This window comes from Bombina bombina, chromosome 4, assembly GCF_027579735.1.
Source record: "Bombina bombina isolate aBomBom1 chromosome 4, aBomBom1.pri, whole genome shotgun sequence".
NCBI lineage: Eukaryota > Metazoa > Chordata > Amphibia > Anura > Bombinatoridae > Bombina > Bombina bombina.
Window position 1 is genome coordinate 902269684 of NC_069502.1, and position 23737 is coordinate 902293420.

The 23737-nt window shown below is 38.5% G+C and overlaps 1 protein-coding gene across 1 annotated transcript in view; it reads right to left on the reverse strand.

The window, feature by feature from the left end:
- Positions 1-23737, reverse strand: part of VTA1 (vesicle trafficking 1) — a 725433-nt gene that overhangs the window by 218958 nt on the left and 482738 nt on the right. Inside the window, exon 5 of the mRNA XM_053711824.1 lies at positions 1325-1430. Coding sequence (XP_053567799.1) covers positions 1325-1430 — 106 coding nt within the window. The remainder of the gene's footprint in view (positions 1-1324; positions 1431-23737) is intronic.

Genomic DNA, 23737 nt, shown 5'->3' on the forward strand with positions numbered 1-23737 from the left:
TTACCGGATCCCATAGGGAAAATGACAGCTTCCAGCATTACATCGTCTTGTTAGAATGTGTCATACCTCAAGCAGTAAAATTCTGCTCACTGTTCCCTCAACTGAAGTTAATTCCTCTCAACAGTCCTGTGTGGAACAGCCATCGATTTTAGTAACGGTTGCTAAAATCATTTTCCTCTTACAAACAGAAATCTTCATCTCTTTTCTGTTTCAGAGTAAATAGTACATACCAGCACTATTTTAAAATAACAAACTCTTGATTGAATAATAAAAACTACAGTTAAACACTAAAAAACTCTAAGCCATCTCCGTGGAGATATTGCCTGTACAACGGCAAAGAGAATGACTGGGGTAGGCGGAGCCTAGGAGGGATCATGTGACCAGCTTTGCTGGGCTCTTTGCCATTTCCTGTTGGGGAAGAGAATATCCCACAAGTAAGGATGACGCCGTGGACCGGACACACCTATGTTGGAGAAATGTATATTCCACATCAACATAGTTGGGAGGGTTTTAAAGCTCTTGTATGTGTTCTTGACTTCCTTTTAGTGGCGGGAAATATATCCCATATGTTAAGGAGGCCTGTGGACCATCATCATTTTACAAAAGAAAAGGGTTAGTCAGCACAATAATAATAGACTCTGTGTTAAATGAGAATCAATTTACTGCGCAAACAGAATAAGTTGGTCCCGCTTGACCGAAGAGCACACCCTGCCTTACTAAAATATGGGCACCCTTGGTCTTTATAATTTACAGCAATGATGGCAAACTTCCTAACACATTGGGCCACAATATTTTAAAAGGCTTTAAAGGCTGCCTTTAAATGTATGGATATTATACACAAATAATAATACATTTCCTAAAACTGTCCAGTAACAAAGGACCAGATTAAGGTTACAGTCAATCTGTTTTTCTCCCCTTCAAAGTGAGTTGTAGCCACCTTGTTTGTCCACCTACCAGAAGACCTCTAAGCACACATATTTGCTTTTACCTGGGCCAGAGAAATGATGGCACCCACATTATTAGCTTTGCTTTTACTGGGGACCACAAAAGCTAGTGCAGGGGGCAACATGTGGCCCATAGGCCACCAATTGTCCATCACTTGTTTTAAGTATTGTTACTTTCACGCAGCTGTATTATAATATTAAAGTCTTTCTGGGATACCACCATCTTAAAAAACCCCACAAAGAGTCTTGAGTGGATTTATAATGTATGCCAGGATATATTTATAATGTATGCTCACCAACATAATCTATCCATACTTTGGTATTTGTATGTATACAAAAAGGAGAATAAACTGAATTATCATTAGTGCATGTTAACTTACCATAGTCTTCTAGTCCTATAGGCCCAGCTTGAGGAGTTTCCCCATTCTTAAGACAGTTGTGAATATAAGTTGCCTTCCATCTTGCATATTTTCTATGTTGTAGGTTCTGAATAAGAACAACACAATGCATATATTAATTATTTTTAATGTTTGAAAGGTCTCAAAATACATGGAAATGTAAAGAAATACATATGTATACAAATGTGTCTGTACTCTACAAGTTATTTATAGAATAAATACAAAATGAAAAGGTGCTATAAATCAGATTAAAATCGTAATTTGGTGCGACCTGCACATGCATAACAATATGTAGCTGACGTTTTAAAGGACCCCAAAATTGCAATTTTGTTTTTCATTTTTCATAAACATTTTAAAGGGACACTGGACCCACGTTTTTTCTTTCACGATTCAGATAGAGCATGAAATTTTAAGCAACTTTCTAATTTACTCATATTATCAAATTTTCTTCATTCTCTTGGTATCTTTATTTGAAATGCAAGAATGTAAGTTTAGATGCCGGCCCATTTTTGGTGAACAACCTGGGTTGTTCTTGCGGATTGGTGGATAAATTCATCTACCAATAAAAATTGCTGTCCAGAGTACTGAACCAAAAAAGCCTAGATGCCTTCTTTTTCAAATAAAGATAGCAAGAGAACGAAGAAAAATTGATAATAGGAGTAAATTAGAAAGTTGCATGCTCTATCTGAATCACAAAATAAAAAAACTGAAACGCAAATTTAAAGTATGGACAAATTAACATCTTAGTGGAATTTTAGGAGCTCTATCTATGGGGTTTACTCTTTAAAGGACCACTAAATACAGTAGCATTTAACAATTGACAAATACACAATAGACAATGTAAAAGCACTTAATTTGAACAAGAAATAAGCATTAGAACATTACATTTTCTGGCAAATTTCAAAGTTAATCCAATTTTCCCTCTCAAGTATCATGTGACAGCAATCAGCCAATCACAAAATGCATATATATATATATATATATATATATATATATATATATATATATATATATATATATATATTTACACACACATACTGTTCCCTTTTGCACATTGCTCAGTGGGAGCTTGAGACTCAGAATGTCTGAATATAAATAGAAGGTGCAAGTTTTGATAATGGAAATATATTAATTTTTTTTTTAATTAAAGGTTCTATCTAAATCATGAATCTTTCATTTTGACTTTAGCGGATGCTTATACCCATATGCTTAATCATCCCAACAAAGGGATTAAGGGCTTGATTTATCAAGCTACGGCCGCAGCTCGCCACTGGCAGACTGAATTTAACATTGCATGCGAGCATGGGCAGAAGCTGTTTATCTCCCCGGTCAGATGAGACCAGGGAGATTGAAATTCTCCACCTAAAAGGTGGAGAAGAGTTAGAGAAGCATTGGTCTGATGACCGCTGCTTGATAAGTATGGACTTTAGGTTCTCTTGTGAGAACCTGCAGTCATAATATGGTGAAGCCTTTGATAAATCGAGCCCTATATGTCTAGGTAAAGGCAATGGGGAGCAGCAAAGTAGTTAAATACATAAGAAAATTCCCACTTTCCTTAGCAGAAAACCCCAAGATGTTGTTGAGTAAATGCAACTGCAGCACATCATTACTCACAGTGAACTCCCAGGCAAGTGTAAAAACAATTTTAGTAGGATAAACACATAGGGGTGAACACACAATCCTGTAGAAAAGGTTACATAATGATTTTTTACAAAATGCACCATTAAAATCTATGAAGCCTTTTGCATATAAATAAATTGATAAGCTTTTGTAAAACAATGTGATTGATCGCAGTTAAATTAAACTGTTTTTTGCATCAAAATTATTAATATAAATAATACATTTTAATTCACATATATTGGATTTCTTGTTAGGAAAGTAGATACGGTCGTTTCTACCATACTTTGTATTTCTGGTTACTTAAAGTACCATGTAGAAGGCAACCAAAATAATAAAATAACTTAAAAAAAGTTAACACCGATCAAGATGAATCAAAATGCCAGAAGTTGAAGGGACATGAAACACATTTTTATTTCATGATTTTACATACAGCATAATATATATATATATATATATATATATATATATATATATATATATATATATTATAAAGCAATTTATGCTTATCTGATAAATTCATTTATTTCATGGTGGTGAGAGACCAGGATTCATTACTCCTGGAAATTACACTTCTTTACCACTACGAGGAGACAAAGATTCCCAAACTCAAAGAACTCTATAAAACCCCACCCACCTCACATGTACCTTAGTCTTAGATGTGCAAAGAATATACTAAACCCAAAAACAAAGGGTGGGGTCTTGTGGACTTCCACCACAATAAAATAAATAAACTTATCAGGTAAGCATAAATTATGTTTTCTTTCATACAGGTGGTGAGGACAATCCATTACTCATGGGAACTAATACCCAAGCTGTGGAGTCCAAGATTAATAACATAAAGGGAGGGATTTAAAAATCCTTTTTTTACTGTGGAATTAAATCCAAAGCCCTACAAAAACACAAGGACTAATATTCTTTTTTTTTCGCACTTAAAAATTAAATCATCCAGGCAAGAAAAATTAAGCTGAAACAACTGCCTGAAGGACCTTTCTACCAAAGGCTGCCTCAGAAGAAGAAAAAACATAAAAATGGCAACATTTTGTAAAAGTATGCAAAGAAGACCAAGTAGCCTTGTAAATTTGGTCCATTGAAGCCTCATTCTTAAAAGCCCATATAAGAACAAGCATTAAAATCCGTTGCGGTGGAGGCTGACCTACCGCCAAGTAAGCCTTGTGATTTAAGAGTTTCAACCAAGAGGCCAAAGAAACAGCAGAAAATGTGTCCTTTTCTACCAATAGAAAAGTGAATTCAACTAGATGTCTGTCTAATATCCTTTAACTCTGAAACTCTTCTAGCAGAAGAGATAGCTAAAAGGAATAAAACCTTCCAAGAAAGCAGTTTAATATCCACATTATGCATAGGTTTAAAAGGAGAAGCCTGCAAAACCCTTAAAGGGATTAAGCTGCAAATAGCATCCTGCACTTTTTCTCTATCATGCAGCATGAATGGTAATAAGTTATTTTAAAATGAATTTTGTTTCTGGCCACTTTGAAATGGCTGGCAAGCTCTGCCCACCAATGACATCACAATCTGGGCTGCATATGGCATCCAATCACAAAAGGCACTAGTTGGATTCAACAAACTCTTAATCTAGAGTGCTTAGATGAAGCCCAGATCATGATGTCATCAGTGGGGGGACCTTGGCAGCCTTTTTAAAGTAGCCAGAAACAATATTAATTTTAAAATAACTTGTTACCGTTTCTGCTGCATGATATAGAAAGGAGTGCAGGAGGCTATTAGTAGCTTAATCTAAAGTAAGACTTTAAGATGACTAAGGAGTAGACTGCCCCATTAGGTTAAGATTCTGTGAAGGAGAAACTGGCTTGATCACAGGCTAAATACGAGCCAAAGCCTAAACAAAACTTGGAATCAAAGCTCAAAGAGCAGAAATCTGCCCCTTCAAAGAACTGTCAGATAGGCCCTTATCCAGACCACCCTGTAAGAACTGCAAAATCCTAGGAATTCTGAAATAATGCCAGGAAAAGCCATGATCTATGCACCAAGAAATAAAGGCCTTTCAGACCTTATGATAGATTTTCCAAGTTACAGGCTTATAAGCCTGAATTAAGGTTTTAATCAATGAATCAGAGAAACCTCTATGTCTAAGGACTAACCATTTAATTACCATGCCATCAGAGACTTGAGATCTGGATGGTAAAAAGGACATTGAGACAGAAGTTCTGGGCGCAGAGGAAAAGGCCAAGGAGGGCAACTGGACTTCTGAACCAGATCTGCAAACAAAATCCTGCGAGGCCAAGCTGGAACAATCAGGATTACTGAAAATTTCTCAAAGGTTATCTTGGAGATCACTCTGGGAAAAGATGCAGAATAGAAAGCAGATAAGTAAGCTGAATTGACCAAGGTTCTGCTAGAACATCTACAAACTCTGCTTGACACGCCCTAGACCTTGCAAAGTACCTGGGAAGTTTGTTGTTCAAACGAGAAGCCATCAGATCTATATCTGGGAGACCCCAAAGACCCCCAAACTTATTGAACACATCCTCGGAACATTGGACAGAAAAAAACAGGGATCTGGTGCAGACTGAAACCAAGCCTCCTGAAAAAAAGGCTTAAACTGTCCCCTACCAGAACCTCTGGATCAGTACCGCAGCTTCATGCAGATTTGGTAGTAGGGATAGTTTTCTTAGCCTGCTTTGACCTGTTACAGTTAGCACTGGGCCAGAGGTACTTTGCTTTTGAGCAGAGAAAACTTAAATTATGCTTACCTGAATATTTCATTTCCATCTGTATGAGGAGAGTCCACGGCTCCATTCATTAATTGTGGGAATACAGAACCTGGCCACCAGGATGAGGCGAAGACACCATAGCCAAAGGCTTGATTACCACCCCCACTCTCCTCATCCCCCAGTCATTCTGCCGAGGGAACAAGGAAAGTAGGAGAAATATCAGGGTCTAAATTGTGCCAGAAGAAAAACAAAGGAATTTAGGTCCATCGGAGAACTGGATGGGAGCCGTGGACTCTCCTCGTACAGATGGAAATGAAATTATCAGGTAAGCATAATTTATGTTTTCCATCTTAATACGAGGAGAGTCCACGGCATCATTCATTACTTGTGGGAAACAAATACCCAAGCTCTAGAGGACACTGAATGAAAATGGGAGGGTAAGAGAGAGGCGGACCCTAGTCTGAGGGCACCACAGCCTGCAAAACTTTTCTCCCAAAAGCTGCTTCAGCCGAAGCAAAAACATCAAATTTGTAAAACTTTGAAAAAGTTTTGAAGGAGGACCAGGTAGCCGCCTTACAAATCTGCTCCATAGAGGCCTCATTCTTGAAGGCCCAAGAAGAAGCCACAGCTCTAGTTGAGTGAGCCGTAATCCTCTAAAGAGGCTGTCTCATAAGCCAAGTGAATCATGCTCCTCAGCCAAAAATATAGGTAAGTGGAAGAAGCCTTCTGCCCTCTGCGCTTCCCCGAATAGACAACAAACAATGCTGAAGTCTGTCTGAAATCCTTCGTAGCTTGAAGATAAAATTTCAAAGCTTGAACCACATCCAAGTTATGAAGTAACTGTTCCTTAGAAGAAGGGTTAGGACACAAGGAAGGAACTACAATCTCCTGATTAATGTTGCGATCAGACACAACCTTAGGGAGAAATCCCAACCCATTGCGAAGGACAGCCTTATCGGCATGAAAAACCAGGTAAGGAGGCTCACATTGCAAGGCCGCCAACGCAGAGACTCTGCGTGCCGAAGCAATAGCCAGTAGAAAAAGAACCTTCCAAGACAGTATCTTTTTTTTTTTTTTTTTAAAGGTTTTTATTGTTTTAAATCAGCGTAAATAACAAGAATAATAATGACAACATATCAAATATACAATGAGCAATGACAGACAGTAGAATACATCTAATTTTTCTTCGGTGTGAAGTCCATCCAAGACAGTATCTTGATGTCAAGAGAATGCATAGGCTCAAACGGAGCCCTCTGCAAAACCCTAAGAACTAGATTCAAACTCCAAATAGGGGCAGAATGTCTAAATACAGGCATGATTGTAGATACAGCCTGAACAAAAAAGACAACACAGATAGAGCCGAAATCTGTCCCTTTAAGGAACTGGCGGCAAGCCCCTTCTCCAAGCCGTCCTGAAAGTATCATAGATACCCTGACCTTATGCCAGGAATATCCACGAGATCAGAGTAAGTAGGTCCTCCACGCCTTATGATAGATGAGTCGGGTGACCGGCTTCCTGGCTTGAATGAGAGTATCAATTACACTCTCAGAAAACCCTCTCCTGGCTAAGATTAAGCATTCAATCTCCATGCAGTCAGCCTCAAAGAATCTAAATTTTGATGCACAAAGAGGTCCTGTACCAGCAGATCCTTGCGAAAGGGCAACCTCCATGGAGGAGATGATGACATGCCCACCAGATCCGCAAACCACATACTCTGTGGCCACGACGGAACAATCAGAATAGTTGATACGGGCAACTACTCAAGGTAGAAGTGGTAATGGTGGAAATATGTAGACTAAGTTGAATCCCCAAGGCACTGCTAAGGCATCTATCAGTTCTGCCTGGGGATGCCTGGACCGGGACCCATATCTGGGTAGCTTGAAGTTGAGTCTGGACGCCATGATATCGATCTCCGGAGTACCCCATCTGTTGCAAATCTCTGCAAACACTTTGGGGTGAAGAGACCATTCCCCAGGATGAAACGATTGTCTGCTGAGAAAATCCGCTTCCCAGTTGTCCACACCGGGGATGTGGATCGCTGACAGGGAGCAGTTGCGGGTCTCCGCCCACTCCAGAATCCAAGATACTTCCCTCATGGCTAGGGAGCTTCTCTTTTCCCCCTGATGGTTGATGTAAGCCACTGAGGTAATATTGTCCGACTGGGATCTGATGAACTGGGATGAACCCAGGAGGGGCCAAGCCCTCAAAGCATTGAAGATCGCTCGAAGTTCCAGGATGTTGAATGGAAGAAGTGACTCCTCTCGATTCCACCTGCACTGTACCTTCCTGGCACCCCAAACAGCTCCCCATCCTGAGAGGCTTGCGTCCATAGTCACAATCTCCCAGGATGGTCTAAGGAAGGAAGTCCCCAGGGACAGCTGATCTGGACGGAGCCACCAAGAGAGGGATTCCCTCGACCGGATGTCCAGAGAGATCTGTTGGAATAGGTCTGAGTGATCGCTGTTCCACTGCCGCAGCATGCACAACTGAAGAGGTTGTAGATGGAACCTGGCGAATGGAATGACATCTATACTGGATACCATAAGCCCTATCACCTCCATACACCGGGCTACATATGCCCTTGAGGAGGTCTGAAGGGTAAGACAGCTGGAAGCAATTTTGCAACGTCTCTGGTCTGTCAGGATTATCTTCATGGATATGGAGTCTATTATTGTGCCAAGGAACTTCACTCTGGTACTGGGAACCAGAGAACTCTTTCGTGAGTTTATCTTCCATCCGTGAGATTGAAGAAGAAATAGAAGAGATCTTGAATGGTCCTCTGCCAGCCGGCAGGACGGAGCCTGGACCAGGATGTCATCCAGATAAGGTGCTACTGCAATACCTCTGGATCTCGCCACCACGAGCAAAGCTCCCAGAACCTTCGTAAAGACTCTTGGAGCAGTAGCCAGACTGAAGGGGAGAGCTACAAACTGGAAGTGCTGATCCGGAAAGGCAAATCTTAGGAACTTTAAGTGATCCTTGTGTATTGGCACATGAAGGTAAGCGTCCTTCAAGTCTATCGTAGTCATGAACTGACCTCCTTGAACCAAGGGCAGAATAGACCTTATCGTCTCCATCTTGAACGATGGGAACAACAGAAACTTGTTTAAGCACTTTAGGTCTAGAATCGGACAAAACGTGCCCTCCTTCTTTGGGACCACGAAAAGGTTTGAATAGTACCCTAGACCTCTTTCTGCTAGAGGTACCGGTACAATTACTCTTAGAGAGGAGAGATACCTCATGCACTCTAGGAAGGCATCTCGTTTCTCTGGTCTTGACAATAGATTTAACAAGAGGAATCTGTCCCTGGAAGGGTGAGTTTTGAAACCTATCCTGTAACCCTGGGCAATAACCTCCAGAACCCAAGGATCCTGCACGTCTCTCATCCAAGCCTCCGCGAAAAGTCTGCCCCCTATGAGATCCAGAGAAGGATAGGGGGCCGCCCCTTCATGCCGATTTTGTCTCGGCAGGCTTCTTGCTCTGCTTGGCTTTATTCCAAGACTGAGATAGTTTCCAAGATCCCTTGGACTAATTAGGCTTCTCGGCAAGCTGTTGTCATTGGGACTTCTCCGAACGAATAGGACAAAAATTAGGACCCTTAGGTTTATTCTTCTTATCCTGCGGTAGAAAGGCACCCTTGCTCCTCATGACCGTGGATATGATAGAGTCCAGGCCTGTACCAAAGAGAACCTTTCCCTTAAATGGTAGGGAAAGTAATCTAGATTTGGACGTCATGTCAGCAGACCACGACTTCAACCACAAGGCCAGAAGAGAAAAGCCTGATGTTTTGGCATTCAAGCGAATAATCTGCATATTTGCATCACAGATAAACGAATTAGCTATCCTCAGGGCCTTCACACCAATAGGTAGATACTCCTGCCATCGCAGCGACCGCCTCTGCAGGCTGAAATACGATCCCTGTGTGCTGAAACATCTTTCTTAACAGGGTCTCTAATTTCTTATCCATGGGTTCCTTAAATGATGAACTATCCTCCAGTGGGATAGTGGTGCGCTTAGCGAGTGTGGAGATAGCTCCATCCACCTTAGGGACAGATCCCCACAATTCTAGCTGAGAATCAGGAACAGTTTCTTAAACGAAGAAGAATAGGAGAAAGATGAACCAAGTCTATCCCATTCATTCTTTATAATATTTGCCATCTTTACGGGAACTGGGAAAGTCTGGGGCACCACCCTGTCCTCATAGACCTTATCAAGCTTAGGAATAGAAGGTTCCGGAACCTCTAGAGTAGCTAACACCTCCTTTAATAAAAAGCGTAAGTGCTCCATCCTAAACCTTAAGTCTGGTTCTTCCGCAGCCAGAGGTTTAGAGGCCACAGTTTCCGACCCAGAGAAAGAGTCCTCCGAAGTATCTGAGTCCTCTGCATCAGCGGATAATCTAGTCTCCGATAAATCTAACGGAGTAGATGACCCCTGGGAAGAATAGCAAAGTTTAACCTTTCGCTTGCGCTTAGCAGTGCTAATGAATCCTCAACAACATGTAGAATAGCTGCCAGGCAAAAAGTGTGCTTGTGACGACTGTGGAAATCTGCCAATTCCACTAGAGCAATGCACAATGCTCTTTCATTTGTCAATAAAGACACTTTTTAAGCAAGTTGTGCTGTGGACATTTTCATATTGCGCTTAGCAGTGCGAGGTAAAGCACTGAAGGCCTCCGACACCGCTGTTTGCAACTGATCAGCAAAATCTAGCGGCCACAGGGCCCTTCCCGCAGGTGGATTAGTAGTGCACTGGGGAGCTGCATGTGTAATCAGAGATGATTGTAGGGAACGCACCTTGCGGAACGGAGACCCCCTCAGAGGTGGACGGCTCAGTGGTACTAAACATCTTGTTCTTTTAAATATCACTATTCTATAAAGGCATGTAGAACATAGTTGAGCAGGCGGATATACCATAGCCTCCTCACAATAAACACAGGCATTAGACTTTGGCAAAGAGGGAGTACCCTCTAATGCATCAAAATCCTCCATAGCTTACGCCTTTAATATGGACTATAGAAAAAATAAATGGAACCTTTATAACCCAATGGCCGGGGCACTCACCACCTCCTATGACACAGGCTCACAGAGAAATCACTTTCCTCTCCTGCAACCGACGATCAGGAAAGGAAGGGAATGAGGCCACACCCGGTCACATGGAATGCCATGCAGGACCGCCCCTGCAGCCGAGAAAAAGCACGCCAAACTAAACAGGCTGTGCAGTAATCAAAATAACTGTTCACACATTGCCAGAGCCCCCTCTCACACATGTTGCAGCAAAAACAAAACAACACACAATAAAGTAATCATGCATAAATCCCCCCCCCCCCTGTTCAATAATCACCTTCCGGAGATATTAACCCTTGATTCTATACAGATAAAAGGGTGACCCTGTCTTCTTGCGTTATCATTACAGGTATAAAAAATGAAACGATCTTACCAGAATCTACGCCGTGGAAAAGGAACACAGCCTCTCAAGTTTGACAGTGTTGTAGCATCGCGCCTGACATGGACTTGAGTGATAGAAAGCAGACAGTGAAACTCGCCAACACTGATTGCTTAAGGAGCTGTTAATACGAGCCTGGATGGTTTCACAGAAAGACTCATCCTGCATCTCCAGACCCTAACATTCGTCAATGCTCTCACTGAGAAGCTGACAAGACTACTTAAAACTCCAGTCCCTTTCCGAAGAGTACTACCCTCCATAAGAAACTACTCCGAATCTCCCAACACTTCTCTGCCATCCTCCTGTGACGAAAGGCAAATAATGACTGAGGGATGAGGGGAGTGGGGGAGGTATTTAAGCCTTTGGCTAGGATGTCTTTGCCTTCTCCTGGTGGCCAGGTTTTGTATTCCCACAAGTAATGAATGAAGCCATGGACTTTCCTCGTATTAAGATGGAAATCAACCTTTTGTTCCTTATTCTGACGAAAGAAGCAAAAACGAATAGAAGCTTTAGATTTCCATCTAGACTTCTTGTCCTGAGGAAGAAAAAACCCTTTAACACCAGTAACAGTAGATATTATAGAATCAAAATCAGAACCAAACAGTTTCTTTCCCCGAAAAGAAAGACAATATTCTAGATTTTGACACCATGTCAACAGACCAGGATTTAAGCTACAAGGCTCTCCTAGCAAAGACAGCCAAAGACATGATTTGGATATTGATCTTGATAATATCAAATACATCATAACTAATAAAAAAAATTGCCATCTATGAGCAAACCCAAAAGATTCTCACTAGCAGAGTCATTAGAATGCCATTCTATAAGACTAGATAACCAATAAGATGAATCAGCAGCTACATCAGCAATATAAATAGCAGGCCTAAGCAAATACTCTGCTTTAAAAGAAGTACTGTCTTCCAAAGGGATAGTAGTACATTTAGCCAGAGTGTAAATAGCCCTATCAACATTGGGAACAGTTTCCCATAATTCAACATTGGTATAGGTAGAGCTGCGGAATCTGTTGGCGCTCTACAAATAACCAATAATAATAGGTAAGGGATATAACTTTTTAAACCTTGCAGAGGGATTAAAATAATTACCTGGTTTAGACCATTTCCTAGTAACCATATCATTAACAGCATCAGGGATAGGAAAAACCTCAGGAAGTTTAGTAACAGTTTACTAAACACTGAATTTAAATGATTAAAATGCTTATCATCAGAAACCTTAGAATATATTTAAACCTTAAAGTAATTAAAACCTCTTTTTTAAAACAAAAAAGAGGAAGCATCAGGTTCACCATCAGAGACAGTGTCCTCATCAACAGAAGAAACTTTGACCTTCTGAAGACATAACAGTATCCCTAACTTCAGGGGTCATAATATTAGAAAGTAAAATATGGACCAACCTTTTATGCTTATTTGAAGCACAGTACAAAGCGATTGTGATGCCAGGTGTATAATGAAAAGTAAATATATATAGCCTATAATACAGTACACATATGTCTTGATATAACAGTGTATGCTTCAACTTGTAGGAAGCAGTATCAAACCTAGAGACTAGTCTATATATGTAAAAAAATATATATACACACACATACATATATATATATATATATATATATATATATACGTTAGCAAAGATGTGCACTCTCACTTAATCACAACTGCCAGGGTGCTAGTGAAGTTAGGTATACAGCAACAAAGAAACTTGCACTCACTTTTTGTTAAAAAGTCCAGTGAGTGCAAGTTTCTTTGTTGCTATATATATATATATATATATATATATATATATATATATATATATACACACATACACACACACACATATATATATAATTATAATTCTAGTATCAAATTGACATTGTTTATATTACTCTATTAAAGAGAATGCCTAAACAGGCAGCATTCACGTGGGAGGACTATAAAGCAGCAGCTCAGCAAGAAGGCTACTAGTGTACTAGATAGCAACAGTGTTTGAATATTCTTAAAACTATTCTTGCATATAGTGCTACAGATGTGTGCGCGCTCCTTAGACTACATGTTTTTCACTATACACTCTATGAATTATGAAAGAAAACTGGGTTTTGTGTACTTTTAACATTTTTTTTTTATTTTTAAAAAGTAATAAAAAAAATTTGAACAAGCATAATTAATCACACCTTAGTTTTTTCAGCATAATGACTATTGCATTTTTTTTATATATATAGCACAGCAAATAATTAAAAACACCAATTTATAGATCTAAAACTACAGCCTGGTGCGTAAAGATGGTATCATACATTCCAATTGCTGTTTCACTTATGTTTATTCAAGAATATGACAGTATATGACCTGATTCACTAACCCAAGCAGCCACTTCTTGTGTAAGGAGACTAATAATCTTATTAAAAACTGCAAAAGTAAACAGATCTGTGGTAAGCAAAGTGTCCATGTTTATGTTCGGTCGGCAGAAGCTTACAAAGAACGACTGTCGAGTTCTGTATACCTATTTGATAATTCAATCTCTTTAAAAACTAACAGTCCTCTTCAGTTTTTAAGAGCTGCAAATTTTTCAATGATTCCACTATCTGTAGTTTCTGAAAAGATGGCACAGCTCAAAAAAAGGCACTAACAAAACAGTGTGGTGATTTTAGGAATGTGGTATTTGTGCTGACCAGAATTCAAATTAATATGTGTCTGTGCCATAAAATAATACTATTAACAGAATGTATAACACAGAGAAGTAAAAGCATATTTTTTTCTTTATTTGTATTTGTAACGAATAGTAAAAACAGAATTTCAACAGAGATGTGCAATGTTTACTTACAAATGAAAAGGGAAGTAAAATTGAAAATCTTCCAGTATTAAAGTATTCATCACAATGTTTATAAGAGTCTCTGCAGACATATACTTTTTAAAGGACTACTCAATGCAGTGGAATTAGATCATAAACAGTACATAATAAAAAAAGACAATACAATAGCAATAAGCAGTCGATTTTTTTCCTTACAAATTTATTTTTTCTACCATTTTCCAGCCCCCTGTATCATTTGACAGACATCAGCCAATCACAGACTAGAATACGTATACCCTGTGAGCTTGTGCACAGACAGTTTGTACATAAAAAGATAATAATAATGGAAGTAAACTGGTAAGTGTCTTAAAACTGCATGCTCTATCTGAATCATAAAAGTTTATTTTGACTTGAGTGTCCCTTGAAGTGATATAATGACTGAACTATAGGTGACCATGAAACATAAAATAATATAAGAGACTATCCACCATATTCATATTCGTATCATTTTAAAGTTAATTTATTGGTTAAACAATTGACCAGCAAACTGAAGGACAAAGGTAACAAATTACTGGTGACCACTGCTTAAAAGCCTTTAAAGGGGACAGTGCACTGAAGATTGGGTTTCCCTTTAAAGGGACATAATACTCATATGCTAAATCCCTTGAAACTGATGCAGTATAACTATAAAAAGCTGACAGGAAAAACATAATTTATGTAAGAACTTACCTGATAAATTCATTTCTTTCATATTAGCAAGAGTCCATGAGCTAGTGACGTATGGGATATACATTCCTACCAGGAGGGGCAAAGTTTCCCAAACCTCAAAATGCCTATAAATACAGCCCTCACCACACCCACAAATCAGTTTAACGCATAGCCAAGAAGTGGGGTGATAAGAAAAAAGTGCGAAAGCATAAAAAATAAGGAATTGGAATAATTGTGCTTTATACAAAAAATCATAACCACCACAAAAAAGGGTGGGCCTCATGGACTCTTGCTAATATGAAAGAAATTAATTTATCAGGTAAGTTCTTACATAAATTATGTTTTCTTTCATGTAATTAGCAAGAGTCCATGAGCTAGTGACGTATGGGATAATGAATACCCAAGATGTGGATCTTCCACGCAAGAGTCACTAGAGAGGGAGGGATAAAATAAAGACAGCCAATTCCGCTGAAAATAATCCACACCCGAAACAAAGTTTAAATCTTATAATGAAAAAAACTGAAATTATAAGTAGAAGAATCAAACTGAAACAGCTGCCTGAAGTACTTTTATACCAAAAACTGCTTCAGAAGAAGAAAACACATCAAAATGGTAGAATTTAGTAAAAGTATGCAAAGAAGACCAAGTTGCTGCTTTGCAAATCTGATCAACCGAAGCTTCATTCCTAAACACCCAGGAAGTAGAAACTGACCTAGTAGAATGAGCTGTAATCCTTTGAGGCGGAGTTTTACCCGACTCAACATAAGCATGATGAATCAAAGACTTTAACCAAGACACCAAAGAAATGGCAGAGGCCTTCTGACCTTTCCTAGAACCGGAAAAGATAACAAATAGACTAGAAGTCTTTCGGAAATCTTTAGTAGCTTCAACATAATATTTCAAAGCTCTAACTACATCCAAAGAATGCAACGATCTTTCCTTAGAATTCTTAGGATTAGGACACAATGAAGGAACCACAATTTCTCTACTAATGTTGTTAGAATTCACAACCTTAGGTAAAAATTTAAAAGAAGTTCGCAACACCGCCTTAGCCTGATGAAAAATCAGAAAAGGAGACTCACAAGAAAGAGCAGATAATTTAGAAACTCTTCTAGCAGAAGAGATGGCCAAAAGAAACAAAACTTTCCAAGAAAGTAATTTAATGTCCAGCGAATGCATAGGTTCAAACGGAGGAGCTTGAAGAGCCCCCAGAACCAAATTCAAACTCCAAGGAGGAGAAATTGACTTAATAACAGGTTTTATACGAGCCAAAGCTTGTACAAAACAATGAATATCAGGAAGACTAGCAATCTTTCTGTGAAAAAGAACAGAAAGAGCAGAGATTTGTCCTTTCAAGGAACTTGCAGACAAACCTTTATCCAAACCATCCTGAAGAAACTGTAAAATTCTAGGAATTCTAAAAGAATGCCAAGAAAAATGATGAGAAAAACACCAAGAAATGTAAATCTTCCAGACTCGATAATATATCTTCCTAGATACAGTTTTACGAGCCTGTAACATAGTATTAATCACAGAGTCAGAGAAACCTCTATGACTGAGAATCAAGCGTTCAATCTCCATACCTTCAAATTTAAGGATTTGAGATCCTGATGGAAAAAAGGACCTTGCGATAGGTCTGGTCTTAACTGAAGAGTCCACGGTTGGCAAGTGGCCATCCGGACAAGATCCGCATACCAAAACCTGTGAGGCCATGCTGGAGCCACCAGCAGAACAAACAAGCACTCCTTTAAAATCTTGGAAATCACTCTTGGAAGAAGAACTAGAGGCGGAAAGATATAGGCAGGATGATACTTCCAAGGAAGTGACAATGCATCCACTGCCTCCGCTTGAGGATCCCTGGATCTGGACAGATACCTGGGAAGCTTCTTGTTTAGATGAGAAGCCATCAGATCTATTTCTGGAAGTCCCCACATTTGAACAATCTGAAGAAATACCTCTGGGTGAAGAGACCATTCGCCCGGATGTAACGTTTGGCGACTGAGATAATCCGCTTCCCAATTGTCTATACCTGGGATATGAACCGCAGAAATTAGACAGGAGCTGGATTCCGCCCATACCAGTATTCGAGATACTTCTTTCATAGCCAGAGGACTGTGAGTCCCTCCTTGATGATTGACATATGCCACGGTTGTGACATTGTCCGTCTGAAAACAAATGAACGACTCTCTCTTTAGAAGAGGCCATGACTGAAGAGTTCTGAAAATTGCACGGAGTTCCAAAATGTTGATTGGTAATCTCACCTCCTGAGAATCCCAAACCCCTTGTGCTGTCAGAGACCCCCAAACAGCTCCCCAACCTGTCAGACTTGCATCTGTTGAAATCACAGTCCAGGTCGGAAGAACAAAAGAAGCCCCCTGAAATAAACGATGGTGGTCTGTCCACCACGTCAGAGAGTGTCGTACAATCGGTTTTAAATATATTAATTGAGATATCTTTGTATAATCCCTGCACCACTGGTTCAGCATACAGAGCTGAAGAGGTCGCATGTGAAAACGAGCAAAGGGGATCGCGTCCGATGCAGCAGTCATAAGACCTAGAATTTCCATGCATAAGGCTACCGAAGGGAATGATTGAGACTGAAGGTTTCGACAAGCTGAAACCAATTTTAGACGTCTCTTGTCTGTCAGAGACAGAGTCATGGACACTGAATCTATCTGGAAACCTAAAAAGGTTACCCTTGTCTGAGGAATCAATGAACTTTTTGGTAAATTGATCCTCCAACCATGTTCTCGAAGAAACAATACAAGTCGACTCGTATGAGATTCTGCTAAATGTGAAGACTGAGCAAGTACCAAGATATCGTCCAAATAAGGAAATACCACAATACCCTGTTCTCTGATTACAGAGAGAAGGGCACCGAGAACCTTTGTAAAAATCCTTGGAGCTGTTGCTAGGCCAAACGGCAGAGCCACAAACTGGTAATGCTCGTCTAGGAAAGAGAATCTCAGAAACTGATAGTGATCTGGATGAATCGGAATATGCAGATATGCATCCTGTAAATCTATTGTGGACATATAATGCCCTTGCTGAACAAAAGGCAGAATAGTCCTTATAGTTACCATTTTGAATGTTGGTACCCTTACATAATGATTCAATATTTTTAAATCCAGAACTGGTCTGAAGGAATTCTCCTTCTTTGGTACAATGAAAAGATTTGAGTAAAACACCAGCCCCTGTTCCAGAACTGGAACTGGCATAATTACTCCAGCCAACTCTAGATCTGAAACACATTTCAGAAATGCTTGAGCCTTCACTGGATTTACTGGGACACGGGAAAGAAAAAATCTTCTTGCAGGAGGCCTTATCTTGAAGCCTATTCTGTACCCTTGTGAAACAATGTTCTGAATCCAAAGATTGTGAATCGAATTGATCCAAATTTCTTTGAAAAATCGTAATCTGCCCCCTACCAGCTGAGCTGGAATGAGGGCCGCACCTTCATGTTGACTTGGGAGCTGGCTTTGGCTTTCTAAAAGGCTTGGATTTATTCCAGACTGGAGATGGTTTCCAAACTGATACTGCTCCTGTAGGGGAAGGATCAGGCTTTTGTTCCTTATTGTGATGAAAGGAACGAAAACGATTAGTAGACCTGAATTTACCTTTAGATTTTTTATCCTGTGGTAAAAAAGTTCCTTTCCCCCCAGTAACAGTTGAAATAATAGAATCCAACTGTGAACCAAATAATTTATTACCCTGGAAAGAAAGGGAAAGCAAAGTTGACTTAGAAGACATATCAGCATTCCAAGTTTTAAGCCATAAATCTCTTCTAGCTAAAATAGCTAGAGACATATACCTGACATCAACCCTAATGATATCAAAGATGGCATCACAAATAAAATTATTAGCATGTTGAAGAAGATTAACAATGCTATGAGAATTATGATCTGTTACTTGTTGCGCTAAAGCTTCAAACCAAAAAGTTGAAGCTGCAGCAACATCCGCTAAAGATATAGCAGGTCTAAGAAGATTACCTGAACATAAGTAAGCTCTTCTTAGAAAGGATTCAATTTTCCTATCTAAAGGATCCTTAAAGGAAGTACTATCTGCCGTAGGAATAGTAGTACGTTTAGCAAGAGTCGAGATAGCCCCATCAACCTTAGGGATTTTGTCCCAAAACTCTAATCTGTCAGATGGCACAGGATATAATTGCTTAAAACGTTTAGAAGGAGTGAAAGAATTACCCAAATTATTCCATTCCCTGGAAATTACTTCAGAAATAGCATCAGGGACAGGAAAAACATCTGGAATAACTACAAGAGATTTAAAAACCTTATTTAAACGTTTAGATTTAGTATCAAGAGGACCAGAGACCTCTATCTCTAATGCAATTAAGACTTCTTTAAGTAAAGAACGAATAAATTCCATTTTGAATAAATATGAAGATTTATCAGCATCAACCTCTGAAACTGAATCCTCTGAACCAGAGGAAACATTATCAGAATCAGAATGATGTTCATTTAAAAATTCATCTGAAAAATGAGAAGTTTTAAAAGACCATTTACGCTTACTAGAAGGAGGAATAACAGACATAGCCTTCTTAATGGATTTAGAAACAAAATCTCTTATGTTAACAGGAACACTCTGAGTATTAGATGTTGATGGAACAACAACAGGTAATGTAACATTAGTAAAGGAAATATTATCTGCATTAACAAGTTTGTCATGACATTCATTACAAACAACAGCTGGAGGAACAGATACCACAAGTTTACAGCAAATACACTTAACTTTGCTAGATCCAACATCAGGCAGCGATTTTCCAGAAGTAGCTTTTGATCCAGGGTCAATCTGAGACATCTTGCAATATGTAATAGAAAAAACAACATATAAAGCAAAATTGATCAAATTCCTTAAATGACAGTTTCAGGAATGGGAAAAAATGCCAGTGAACAAGCTTCTAGCAACCAGAAGCAAATAAAAAATGAGACTTAAATAATGAGGAGACAATAATGACGCCCATATTTTTTAGCGCCAAAAAAAAGACGCCCACATTATTTGGCGCCTAAATGCTTTTAGCGCCAAAAATGACGCCACATCCGGTAACACCGACACTTTTGGCGCAAAAACGTCAAAAAATGACGCAACTTCCGGTGATAAGAACGACACCGGAAATAACAAAGATTTTTTTGCGCCAAAAAAGTCAGCGCGAAAATGACGCAATAAAATGAAGCATTTTCAGCCCCCGCGAGCCTAACAGCCCACAGGGAAAAAAAGTCAAATTTTAAGGTAAGAAAAAAATTGATTATTCAAATGCATTATCCCAAATAATGAAACTGACTGTCTGAAATAAGGAATATTGAACATCCTGAATCAAGGCAAATAAATGTTTAAACACAAATATTTAGAACTTTATATAAAAGTGCCCAACCATAGCTTAGATTGTCACAAAAATAAGACTTACTTACCCCAGGACACTCATCTACATGTAGTAGAAAGCCAAACCAGTACTGAAACGAGAATCAGTAGAGGTAATGGTATATATAAGAGTATATCGTCGATCTGAAAAGGGAGGTAAGAGATGAATCTCTACGACCGATAACAGAGAACCTATGAAATAGACCCCGTAGAAGGAGATCATTGAATTCAAATAGGCAATACTCTCTTCACATCCCTCTGACATTCACTGCACGCTGAGAGGAAAACCGGGCTCCAACCTGCTGCGGAGCGCATATCAACGTAGAATCTAGCACAAACTTACTTCACCACCTCCACAGGAGGCAAAGTTTGTAAAAACTGATTTGTGGGTGTGGTGAGGGGTGTATTTATAGGCATTTTGAGGTTTGGGAAACTTTGCCGCTCCTGGTAGGAATGTATATCCCATACGTCACTAGCTCATGGACTCTTGCTAATTACATGAAAGAAAATGAAAATATGCATTTATTGTATCTAATGAAAACAAATAATGCTATCACTGACCAAAAAAAGGCAGAATAGTTTGAATAAAAATCCAAAACCCATTTCCTAAAAATGGAACTGGAAGAAATACCCCAGAAGATTCCAGGTCTGAGCAGTGCTTGAACCCATGGGTGCCCAGCCATGCTTCAACAGAACCCAAAATATATAGGACCCAAACACATTTAAAGAGAGTGTTAGCCTTACTGGAATAAAATCAAAGAAATTTGGACTGAATAGAACCAAATAAATTTCAAAGAAGTCTTAACCTGCCCCTTGCCAGCCAAGCTGGAATACGGCACGTACATCGCAATATTAGGGAGCTGATTTTGAACTGAAAAATTTCCAATTATAAACATGTTACTTGGGAAAGAATTCAGGAATTCGTTCATTAATAAGAACAACCAAACTAGTATAAGCTTAAAGTTTTAGTCTTAGAACTCAATCTTGAAGCCCAGAGTAACAGTTAAGAATGGAATCCAATTATAAAACAAATAATTGATTATCTTAGAACAAAAGAAATATGGATTCTTCTAGCTAAAAATAGCTAAAGACATAGATTAACCCTCATTTGCGAAAATATTCAATAAAATGAAGACACAAATGAAATTATTAGCATGATAGACCAGTTAAAGGAACAGTCAATACAGTGGACTTGCATAATCAATAAATGCAAAACAACAAGACAAATGCAACAGCACCGAGTCTAGTAAATGTTGTCCCTTAAGAATGCTAAAATAAATCATAATCTGATACTTGATCTTAAAGTAAACAGAACAAAAATGAAGCAATTGCAACATCCAAATAAATCACAGGACCAAGAAAAGTACCTGAAACTAAATAATTTTCCATAAATAAGATACAACCATCTAAAGGAAAATAAATACTATTTTGCTATAGACACAATAGCATAATTAGTAGGAGTAGAGATAGCCCCAATAAATTGGAGAACCCTCCAAATTGAATTTAACTGCTGGCAAAGAATATAGTTTAAAACCTTTGAAGAAGGAATAAAAGAAAATTCTCAGCCTATTCCATTCCCTAGTATGAGGAATTGGAAAGAAAACTTCTGAAAACACAGAAGAATAAATAAGCAGAAATAGTGTCAGCTAGTCTTAAAGAACTAGTTACCTTAATATCCAAAATAATCAACACCTTTTCAACAAAGAACAAATGTACTTTAATAAAAAAATAATAAAAAAGTAGATTTGTTAGTGTCAATATCTGATGAAGAAAATTCTGAAAGAGAAAAATCATCATCAGAGAAGGATAAAACAGTATGTTGTTGGTCATTTGAAACTTCAATAATTAAAAAAGAAGTGAAAGAGACCTAAAAATTGTATTAGAAGGCACATAGTCAGACAAAGCCTTTAAAATAGAATCAGAAAAATATTTCTTATAAATTTTCTAAATATTTCTTGTACATAAGATGTAAGAATGGCAATAAAGCATAAATACTAATGGATTCTGCATGTAAAAGTATATCATAATAACTTATTACAAACCATAGCTAAAGATAAACATTTATAACATTTAAAATAAATTAACTTAGCTTTGGTAGAACTGAACTCAGTTAAGAGTTTTTCCAGAAGTAGCTTTTGATCCAAGGTCAATCTGAGACATCTTGCAATATGTAATAGAAAAAACAACATATAAAGCAAAATTGATCAAATTCCTTAAATGACAGTTTCAGGAATGGGAAAAAAATGCCAATGAACAAGCTTCTAGCAACCAGAAGCAATAAACAATGAGACTTAAATAATGTGGAGACAATAATGACACCCATATTTTTTAGCGGCAAAAAAAACGCCCACATTATTTGGCGCCTAAATGCTTTTAGCGCCAAAAATGACGCCACATCCGGTAACACCGACACTTTTGGCGCAAAAACGTCAAAAATGACGCAACTTCCGGTGACAAGTGCGACGCCAAAAAAGTCCGCGCCAAGAATGACGCAATAAAATGAAGCATTTTCAGCCCCCGCGAGCCTAACAGCCCACAGGCAAAAAAGTCAAATTTTAAGGTAAGAAATTTTTTTTTTTTGATTATTCAAATGCATTATCCCAAATAATGAAACTGACTGTCTGAAAACATAATTTATGTAAGAACTTACCTGATAAATTCATTTCTTTCATATTAGCAAGAGTCCATGAGCTAGTGACGTATGGGATATACATTCCTACCAGGAGGGGCAAAGTTTCCCAAACCTTAAAATGCCTATAAATACACCCCTCACCACACCCACAATTCAGTTTAACCCCTTAATGACCGCAGCACTTTTCCATTTTCTGTCCGTTTGGGACCAAGGCTATTTTTACATTTTTGCGGTGTTTGTGTTTAGCTGTAATTTTCCTCTTACACATTTTATATACCGTTTTTCTCGCCATTAAATGGACTTTCTAAAGATACCATTATTTTCATCATATCTTATAATTTACTATAAAATTTTTTATAAAATATGAGGAAAAAATTGAAAAAAACACACTTTTTCTAACTTTGACCCCCAAAATCTGTTACACATCTACAACCACCAAAAAACACCCGTGCTAAATAGTTTCTAAATTTTGTCCTGAGTTTAGAAATACCCAATGTTTACATCTTCTTTGCTTTTTTTGTAAGTTATAGGGCCATAAATACAAGTAGCACTTTGCTATTTCCAAACCATTATTTTTCAAAATTAGCGCTAGTTACATTAGAACACTAATATCTTTCAGGAATCTCTGAATATCCATTGACATGTATATATTTTTTTTTAGTAGACATCCCAAAGTATTGATCTAGGCCCATTTTGGTATATTTCATGCCACCATTTCACCGCCAAATGCGATTAAATACAAAAAATCGTTCACTTTTTTACAAATTTTTTCACAAACTTTTGGTTTCTCACTGAAATTATTTACAAACAGCTTGTGCAATTATGGCTTAAATGGTTGTAAATTCTTCTCTGGGATCCCCTTTGTTCAGAAATAGCAGACATGTATGGCTTTGGCGTTGCTTTTTAGTAATTAGAAGGCTGCTAAATGCCACTGCGCACTACACGTGTATTATGCCCAGCAGTGAAGGGGTTAATTATGGAGCATGTAGGGAGCTTCTAGGGTTAATTTTAGCTTTAGTGTAGTGTAGTAGACAACCCCAAGTATTGATCTAGGCCCATTTTGGTATATTTCATGCCACCATTTCACCGCCAAATGCGATCAAATTAAAAAAAACGTTAAATTTTTCACAATTTTAGGTTTCTCACTGAAATCATTTA